The sequence below is a fragment of the Amblyomma maculatum genome, chromosome 8, assembly GCF_055883805.1.
Source record: "Amblyomma maculatum isolate TAMU_Amacu chromosome 8, ASM5588380v1, whole genome shotgun sequence".
NCBI classification, from domain to species: Eukaryota; Metazoa; Arthropoda; class Arachnida; order Ixodida; family Ixodidae; genus Amblyomma; species Amblyomma maculatum.
Genome location: NC_139351.1, coordinates 94,969,661 through 94,979,847, shown reverse-complemented (window position 1 = coordinate 94,979,847; position 10,187 = coordinate 94,969,661). Strand labels below are relative to the sequence as shown.

Sequence of the window (10,187 nt, the reverse complement as noted above, 5' to 3'; positions counted from 1 at the left end):
AACAAATGATATTCCTGGGAGAATAAACGAACAACAATACAGAAGCAGCGCGCTTACATAACTGAATGCATCGAAAGTGCACCACAAAATGTTATGTTTAGATCACTCCACAGAATATCTGAGATTATACAAAACGCGAACTATCGAAATAACCTAAAGGTAAACAGAAAAATGCTGCGCAGTACACAAGGAGAGCTACTCATCTCTGTTAACTCGTTAAAACTTCAAATAAATTTATATTCATGTTTCTGGTATTAAGTACATGCAGTAGTAAGAACTGCAATACTTACTTGCCATAGTTCGAATGCGCGGAAGGGCCCATTTATCGAGGCTTCGCGTTCCGCTTTCCGGTTTAGGTGTTAGTTCGGCGAGAGAGCTGCGAAAACCCGTTATTATCCGCTGAGAAAATTTATAACCGTGCAGCAAACGATGTCCATACAGGCGATCAACAATTACATGCTGGTATTGAAGAAAGCGTCTTCGTGTGTGCTCAGTGTAATCAGCTTCAGCAACGAGACGAATTCCCTCCTTTGCATAACTGGTAATTCCGTAATCCGGCAGAAGACCTGTTTAAATGTTTATGTTAAGCTTTTGTAAAGAAAGCTACACTTCTGTTGGTTTTCAAGACCTCGGGTGGCCGCTGCTACGTCGTGAAGAGACGTAGCTACGGTCTCCTCAGCCTGCCATGACATATTTGAATTCACATTGCCCCTACGCCACGGGCAGGAGCTGCCAATTCGGGTCGCTCCTTTCATGTGGGAGGGTGATATCAGAATCAGCTTGCCAGAACCGTTTGCATTCTCGTTACCCCTACGACACGCAGGTACGTTCAAACGGCTTAGTTAAAGTGGAATTTTATATGTGGGCTGGAAACTTACGCCCTCGCGTCATACGCTTAAAGGATGAGATTGTCCCCAATAATGTAGCACCTTACACTGATAGAGCGTGATAGGGAAATAATGTAGCAACCAAAAGAAGCTTCCGCCGTTGCTGTCGCAATTCAGCTAGGGTTAACCAGAGCTAAACCACAACTAAACATTTTGTTTTGGTTTCGTTCACAGGGTTTAACGTTCGAACGAAACATTTCGAATGTTAAAGCCCTATAAATAAACATACATACATGAAATACGGATGAAGTCAATGCATATGGTTGGTCTATGGTCGCTTGGACAGGGCTGCGTACAGCTTTGACGCCATTCTTGCATATAATCGGGAGAATGCTGGGAAAGACCAGCAACCACCACGATCGCTTAGAGTCGATGATAAAATTCAAGCAAATGAACTAGAGAAGGTCCGATGTTCATGAGACGCGCGTGTTCACGTTAGCGTAGTACATAAATTTTACACAGATGCAAACCTGACAAAGGAACAAAGATAGCGCTCTGTAAACGGACCAAAACCAAACCAAAACCTCCTCATCTCTAGTTGCTAAACTACCCGTCTCGCTCTCGCTCTCTCTCTCTCTCTCTCTCTCTCTCTCTCTCTCTCTCTCTCTCTCTCTCCAAGTAAGCACCATGATTACATTTGCCTCGTAAAGAAGGGGCAACAATGCGCAAGCTTTCTGTGCAGTTTCAGTGCAGATGAGCCTTCAGTTGAGGCGAGAGAATATTTCAAAACGGGTACGATAAATCTGCAGAACACTGTATGTGAGATCAAGCGTACGGTCCGCATTTCCAATCAATTCAATTTGTTTCCTTCGACCCCTGCCCTCTCGTGCAGTATATAAGCCCGAGTTGCCTGAGCGGGTGTATCGCTCGTGTGGCTACATCAAGGACCCGCACAATAAGGCCTGCCGGGAATTCTACCCGGCCGGCATGTTCCTCGAGGTGTGCCAGTGTTTCAGCGACGCCTGCAACGCGGCGCCACCATCGCCTAATCGGCGCTTCCCTGGTGCCATCTGGATGTGGTTGCCTGTGATGGCCGCCATTACGGCGCTCTTTTGATGACTTTAAGTAAACACAGTGCTTGCATCGTAGATGATATCCTGTCTACCCGCGTATACAACGTCAAGCCTGCTCATATCGTGACACATTTTCTATTGTAGTATTTTTCTACGAGAGTACTGCAGTTTCTCGTGCGATGAAGCAAGGTGACGCCACAATCCCCGTGGGGAATATTTCCTAAATTTGGTTAGTGTTTGCGAGTAAAAGTGTTCCTTTGCTGTCAGGATCGCACGCTTAAGGGCTTGAGAAAGCTGCGAGATCTCAGTTTTACTTCCTTTTTTGTTGTTCCTTCTGCGTCTTAACTTTCGTTTAAGTTGAATTATATCGCGATTAATCTAGGGATTCCGCTTTTTGGCTGTGTTAGTTCGTTTTCTCACAAATTTTTCTAGACAGCTATTGATTGCATACTTAAATTTATTCCACAAGATGCTGACGTCAGCCGCCCAACCGAACGAGTACAAAGACATCTCAGGGTGGTCCAGTATGCTCACATCGTCTGCGTTAAAAATACTCTCTTATAGAGATTTATAGAGACAGTTGGTCTCTTGGAATTCTTGGCCGGCAGAGATTTTTTTACGCAAACTAAAACCAACTTGTGATCGGAAAGCCTATCTTTGACCAACGAGTTGTATTAATTACATTGCCTAATATAACTACAAGGTCAAATAAGGATTCCGAGGCAGGTGTAATCCTAGTGTTATCATGAACTACTTGTGCGAGATGGTAAGTGAACGCAGTGTTTAACAAGGCTTCCTAGTTTTAGCGTCCATTGCGTCCACTTCAAGGTTACTCCAATCTATCCCAGTTAAATTGAAATCCCGTGCAATAATGACACGGGTGGACGAAGAAACGTTGCATCACATATAAACTTGCCGCGATTCTAAAAGGGATAGAGGAGCATTCGGCGGCCGATGGACGGCTGCGATAACATAAGGCACGCCTCGAAACACAGTTTTGCACCATATATTTTCGGTGTTAAGGCAATCATTCCAAACAATCAGCTGAATGTCCGTCTTAAACACAATTGCTACGTCCCCACCACGTGAGTCGCGATCTTTACGGATCATTCTATAACAAAGAGGAATCTGTTCACAATCTTTCATTTCGAGGTGTAGCCAAGTTTCCGTCACGACAACTACATCAGGATTATACTGCAGTAAAAGGTGGTCAAATTCGAGGGGTCTTGATTGCCAGACTACGAACATTGATATTAATCAGACTTGAATCCCTGAACCTGTTATCAATACGTCTATCGGTTTTATGCTTGTTTCACTTTGTCTTGCTTACTTTCATTCTGCAATTATTTTCGTAATCGCAGACAAACATGTCGTTGTCAATCAGGATCCTATCATGCACGAGGCGAACATTAAAGCCACTATATGTTTCCACCTTCAGGCTTTCCCACAAATTTCTGCGCATTCTTAGTATCTCCTCAAAACCATCATTTGCAATTGAGGTATTGCTACCCTTCAGCTTTTTGCACTTCTGAAATATTTTCGCCTTTTCGTTATAGCCAAATAATTTTAGATAACGTCAATATTTAATCGAACGTTTTCTCCGATCCTGTGATTTCTTTCAACAGAGCTGCCTTCACTCAGAGTGGGGTCTCAAATACATCTGTCAAGGCTTTCGTTTTCAATTAATCGAACGTTTCCGTTGCACGTTATGAAATTACAAACACGATTAAATTATTCCTACGGCTTTGGTCTTCTAGATCTACCATTTTTGCTTGACTACGCTAAAGAGCAGTACCTATGCTATTAATTGCTTCTTCTAGGCACTCTATCTTTTCTTCATACTTTTTCACATTATGAATGGTCGTTTCCATCTCTGATATCTTTCGTTTATGATCTCTGACTGGTTTAAAAAAGGAAGCCTGTGTTGATTTTATTTCTCTTATATCCTCCCTGATTAGTTTTTTCCCGGCCAATAGTTCCGCGCGAGCATTGTTTCAACTTTTTTAGGTCCTGGATTAGGCTCAACATCACCAGACAGCATCAGTAGCATAGAAATACATTTCCAGGCACAAGACATACAGATTCAGGGCATGACAGTACTATAATAAATCGGTTGTCGCTCCTGAAGCATTTGCCAAATTTACTGACCTGCAACAGCAAAATAGCTGGTTCAGTCTTCATGACTACACTTTTACCACGCCCACGAAGATGCTGGGTGTTGACTGCACTTATATAGCTGGAGTGCTAGGACGTTACTTCCGTTATCATTGATGTTTCATGCGCATGCTCGAATCAGGAAGAAGCAAGTTGCCACGATGGTCCCAGGAAGCGGTGTAGCTCGCCGTTGCCGAAGAAGACTGCATTCTTGCTGGTAGCGTGCACCGGATTACGCGCGTAGCACGGAAAAACCTGCAGAAGAATAGCTGGTTCAGCCTTCATGACTACATTTTCGCCATGTCCCCCTGACATGTATAATCATACTTCAGAAAATTTATTTGCTGCCCAATTCTTGGCCGATCCCCCTGTGTGGGTAGGTGCCATATGTTATTTGGTCAACAACAACAACAAAAGGGGTGCATAGCCCGTTTAAGGACAGGACGTTTTCTGCCCGTATAAACGGACAACAAATCAGAGCTACCCGGCCATGCATATATTCATTTAAACGAGGTGGCTGATTTCTTAGCAAGATCGGCTCTTAATGTGTCAGCGACATATCCCGTCCCTAACTTCAGCCGCTTGGCGATTTCCAGGTTTTAGCGATTCCAGTATATTCCGGCCAGGCTACGTGATCCCTTATTAAATACCGCCGATTCTCAACACTTTGCATGTAATTGGAATGGCCGGGCATGTAAAACCAGAATGTGCGCGGTTTCGATGATGCTGCTGTAGTGCAGGATTGCTAGTTCGAATTTATATCTATGCAGACCTGAGTGAACATTGTGGGGGTTTGAATAGGGAGATGAATGCGTTTACCCCGCTTAATAGCGGCTGACAGTCCAAACCGCTCATCCCCGCCCCGTGGTTGTGCGCGCTAGCGAGTGTACGCCGACCACGGCGGGCTGTGCTCTTGGGAACAAAGGAACAACACGTGCTGACAACAAACATTTATTGCTACAATAACAACAACAAAAGCTAGCGATAAAATACGCTAATGAATCTAGGTCGTCCGACTCACTAGCAGGGTTACGGGCGAATGTTCGCCACGCGAGGGCAGGGAATAAACTCCGCGGCCGGGCAGGACAAGCAGCGCTGGATTAAGAAGAAGACTGAGGAGGCTGCAGCCCAGGGCCTTGTCTCCGAGGAAGGGGTCCCATTTATTACAGCCTGCTTCACATGCGGGACCACAAAGGAGCGAACTTCGGGGAACAGGTATAGAAAAAAAAAACAGAACTAAGAGACGAGGGTCTTCGCCTAACCTAATTTCGTTTTTCTGTCGGGAGACCTTGTCGAGCTGAAGAAACAGGAATTCCATACCACTTTGGGAGGTGAGGTGATCTTGTGGGGTGATCTGCCCTTTAAGGTTAGGGAATAGTTTTTAAAGGTCTCCCGCCAGTCCCTTCATGCTACAGTGGTGGATAACGTCGAAAAAAATATAAGTAGAACAATAAATGCGATAAGGAGAAAACCCTTTTGCCACCACCATCATCACAATCGCCCTGCATCTTTCAAATAGTTCCATCACTTTTTATCTCCTCTTTTAGGGAAGGAAAATGGGCATTGCCATGGTGAATCCCGGGTTAGTGATTTAATTCTTATCTCTTCTTCTGCGCCACTGCGCCACCGCCCGCCGGGGTGGCGCAGTGGTTACGGCGCTCGACTACTGTTCCCAAGGACGCGGGATCGAATCCCGGCCTCGGCGGCAGCTTTTCGATGGAGGCGAAAAGCAAGGCGCCCGTGTGCTGTGCGATGTCAGTGCACGTTAAAGAACCCCGGGTGGTCGAAATTTCCGGAGTCCTCCACTACGGCGTCTCTCATAGCCTGAGTTGCTTTGGGACGTTAAACCCCCCCAAACCAAACCAAACCATCTTCTTCTGAGCGTTAATGGCCACGCTTGTGTGCTGCAAACCTACTGCGTCACGGTACGAGCGGGCAGGCCTTGGCCCTCACAGCTCTTATGAATCTTTCTCGTCACCTCTTCCGATCATCGGAGCCGCCTCCGCTGCTCATTAATGAGGTAACGACCCTTGCAAGTGTGTGTGTCCACCACGAAAACAGGGGCTCTATATACCTACCTCCCCACCACGAAACCTTTGACCATCGAAGTGAAGGCTCTTTTTGAACCTCGTCCACCAATTTCACTGGTTCCCACTAGGGTCACCAGCCAGCATCGTGGCGTTGATCAGCGTTGGTTCGCCAGACGGAAACACTCTTGCACGCTCACGATGCAGCTGTGTTATATGACTGAGAACCTCATGCACCGCAGCATCTCTCAGTGTAGAAAAATACGCCAGCTGCGATTTCTCCAATCGTAGGCTGTGGCCCTGGAGACAAATGCACAGCCTATAGTAAAAGCGCACATAAACTATGTTGAAATAAATCGAATAAAGAAAGATATCCATAAAATTAATAAAGTCAATTACTCAGTAATTAATGGCTGTGAGTAAATACATATAAATTATACGGCTCCAAGAGGACAAGCAATTTTTCGTAGGAGCGCCGGTGGCAATCATTCTGGTAAGTCATTCAGAGCAAGAGAGAAACGAACTGTATTGGCCCCGAAGGGAATTAGACATTGAAGCCAGCGTAAGTAGAACTGCGGCAAGCTAAGCTGAGCTAGGCATATAAGGATGAATGCTAAACTTATTACGGGAAGTCTCGATTAGCGAGAAAACAGAATTCCAAAGAAATTGACAATTTAAGCATTTGGAGGTGGGCAAGTGTCAAAAATAGCCAAAGCTGAACCATAATTTTAAAAGGGTTTATGTGCAAAAGCCAACTTGCAAAATTGCAACAGCTTACACTGGTCTGTCGTATCGTAATGTGGGATAGCATGTCCAATTTGTTATAGTATTTTTTTTTTTTTTTGCTGGTAGCCTTGATTGTGCTTTCTGAAGCGACGATGCCGAAGCCGTATTTCTCGCGTTTCCCGCCGTAGTAGTGCTGAGCTCTGTGCCCGAAAGTTGGTTACTGTGGAGGTGTATGTTCGTCGAGAGCAGAGTGAAACGTAACCAGAGGGTCTGTGCTCTGGGAGCCACCTAGAAGGTGGTTATCACGAGAGGTGTAGGGAATGACCACACGTCTGTGGGAGCATAAATCGGTGTTTACATGTACCCGACAGGGGTGGGTCGAGTTATCGGGTCCAAAACCGGTTACTAGGTTCATGTAAACGCCGTCGTGTCGGATCGACAAGTTGAGGCGTCGATTCGGGTCAACGCCGTATGGGGTGAGCTGACTCTCTAGACCCCACTGCAGGAAGTATGCAAACGCGGTCGAGTTGAGTCGGGGAACAGTGAATGAGGAGAACAGTATAGAAAACGCGGAGGATGCGATAGGGGAAAAAAAAAAGCGGAATCGGTTGCCATCTGCTAGTTCGCTTCGACTCGTCAAAGAGACGCCATGCTCGCGCTTCCTTCGCGCCGCGATGGCTTAAAGCGATTTTTAAAGCGATGGCGTCATTTTTTGCGACACGACTAAAAATTGTATTGATGCGGTAGAAGTATAAAAGTAAAGAAGCAGTTTTGGCATCACATATGGAATAATGAGGAGCAAAAAAAACTCACTGGTTGCAAATTCACTTGACTCTTCAGCTTACCTTTTAAAAAGTGACTGTACCCTCCTCAGGCTATCAAAAAGCTGCTCCCTTAAGAGCGCTGCACAAGTCTCTGTACCAACCCATCTTATATGGATTGTGATCTTATGGGCTCCTTCCGCGAGCCGCCATTTATGCGGGTTCACGCTATCGCACCAAGAGCAGGTACTCTACAATGAGTGGAAAGGGATAGAAAACTCCTCTTCCTGTCTTCTTAGTGGATGGTCCTGGGAATGTTCTTAAGCTTGAGTAGCAAGGTTCCACCCCCGGGGACACAAACGGTTCGCTCCACTTTCTTTCTGAACATTTACTACGTTCTGAACACGTGGGCGATCACTCCCACAAATGGACTCGGTCAACCTGGGTTTCAGCAACGCTCTCGGCGGTTTGTCCCACCGTACCGCCTGCCATCCAACAGCCGTTAGTGTCAACTCGCCATTGTCTGGTGCTGCAGTAAGGTGCTGTGACAGCATATATTCTTATACCGATACCTGTATATGTGACTGTCTGCCAGTGCATGTAAAACCTGAAGATACTTCAGTGTATAAATTCACTTCAACCATGACACCACCGCCATCGGCGACGGCGAAGTCCCACTGGCTTGGTCGAAAGTATCGCTATAATTCACCTTAAGAGCTTCGACTGTGAATATATGTATAGCCGCAGGCGTATAGGTTACAGAGCCGAGGCGTATAGGTTACAGTACGTATTGGAATATTTAATAAAAGCAACAAGGAGCCTCTAGTGTCGTATGACACTCGCGCAGGTGGATCACGAAATAGGCACAGCACGCGGCTTCTTAAAAAGAGGTCCTCTAGGACCGACACGAGCCTTGGCGTCTGAAGCCGGGTGAAAAAGGCCGTGAATGACTGATAATCATAAGAGCATTTTGAAATGCGTAAGCGGAAGGCTTTCGTCTATTGTTTGCGGCTCTTAGACATCACGTTCACAGCTGGGAGATATATGTGGCATCAAAATATTCATAGACATTCATTGAGACTCTCTCTTGATATACGCGACAACGTTAGTCTTCTTCAGTTTTGTATCGCAGAGCGATATGCCGAAAGCAAGAAGCAATATATTCTTCTTGGCCTCTTGAAACATGGCTCATACCCCCGTGGGGTGATTGGCCAAAGTGTAGTGGTACAAGCGAGGAAATGACGAATAGTAATTACAACAAAATAATTGGCGAACAACGGGAAACAAAGAATCTAGCGACAGAAAACGACACGAGAATATTTCATTTATGATAACAAGAGTTTCTGCCACCCCTTGTGCAGAGAATGGCAGAAAATTATTTAGGCGGATGTAGTTAAGAAGTACGCAAGGGTCAAGTGGGTGCAGCTAGCACAGGACCACGTTAAATGGAGTAAAATGGCAGAGGACTTCGCCCTGCAGTGGGTACAGTCCTGCTGCTGATGATGATGATTTTGGTGAAATAAGATCTGGAATCATTTTAAGAGTTGCGATTCAGCTTATCAGTTTGTTGGTTTTATTTTGATAACTTGCCATAAGGCATACTATATAAATTCATGTAAATCGTTTTCGTTCAGAAACTGGAGAAGGTTTTTGCTTTTAGCGTTGTCTGTTTGCCACTTGGAGAAAGCCTCCTTTTGTCGCCGACAGTCGTACTTCCTGGAGAATCCATGTCCCTGATGTCCTGGTCCCTGGTGGCGAACATATCCCCCTCCGCAGCCGGTGTAGAACATTTCCAGGTTGCGTAAAGCCGCATTGCACCAGGAAGACTAGACACACACACCATCGCTCCTTGTCTCCAATCTTTGCAAAAACAAACATCTTTAACATAGTTTTTTTCCCAGAAATATCACTGATTGGAATTCTTTGCCTTTGCACACTTTCGCAGCCAGCGACTTTGCTAAAGAATTGGAGCGTCAATTCTTGTGTTGTTAATTGTACTTCGCTCGTTATGAATATTTTTACTTGTATCCAATTTGTTTTTGTGCAGCCATATGCTTGTTATATGTGTATTTACATTTTTGTTACGAATGCCACTCCTGTCTGGACCATGTATATGTATGGTCTGCAGTATCTTCAAATAAATAAATAAATAAATTTCGGTCAGCTGGTCGGTCCTATATTTTTTAGAGTCCCATCGGCACGTTACCAACGGAGTAAGGGCCGGCCCAACTCTTATCCTTCTAAGGGGTTTCTCCTCCAGTCGAGTTATGAGGGAGGGGGTAAGGGCACGGCGGGAAGAGGGCACGTGTACTTTTCCACAAAGAGGATGCTAGGAGGGGGACAACGCAGCAGTCATTAAAATGTAGCTTGGTGGGTGGTGCAGTAACGTCTGGAATTATGTGTGCCAGGTAATCATTGAGAATCTTACAAACTCCACCCAATGCGAATCCTTTGGTGCTCGCACCGAACGATATAGTAGCACTGGCAGAGGGACAAGAGGGGCCCTAACCTGGAGAGAGGGGCCTGCATGTAGATCTTTTTCTGAAGTACCAACTTCCTTCAGGAGAGGAGAAAATGTTCTATATTGTCAACCTCCCTGAAGGACATGAATCACGTAGG

The 10,187-nt window shown here is 45.5% G+C and overlaps 1 protein-coding gene across 1 annotated transcript in view; it reads left to right on the top strand.

Moving 5' to 3' along the window:
* LOC146181867 (uncharacterized) overlaps positions 1-1,952 on the top strand; it is a 16,956-nt gene extending 15,004 nt beyond the window's left edge. The window contains exon 3 of the mRNA XM_084575563.1: positions 1,720-1,952. Coding sequence (XP_084431689.1) covers positions 1,720-1,943 — 224 coding nt within the window. The 3' untranslated portion in view covers positions 1,944-1,952. The remainder of the gene's footprint in view (positions 1-1,719) is intronic.
* Positions 1,953-10,187: the final 8,235 nt, after the last annotated feature.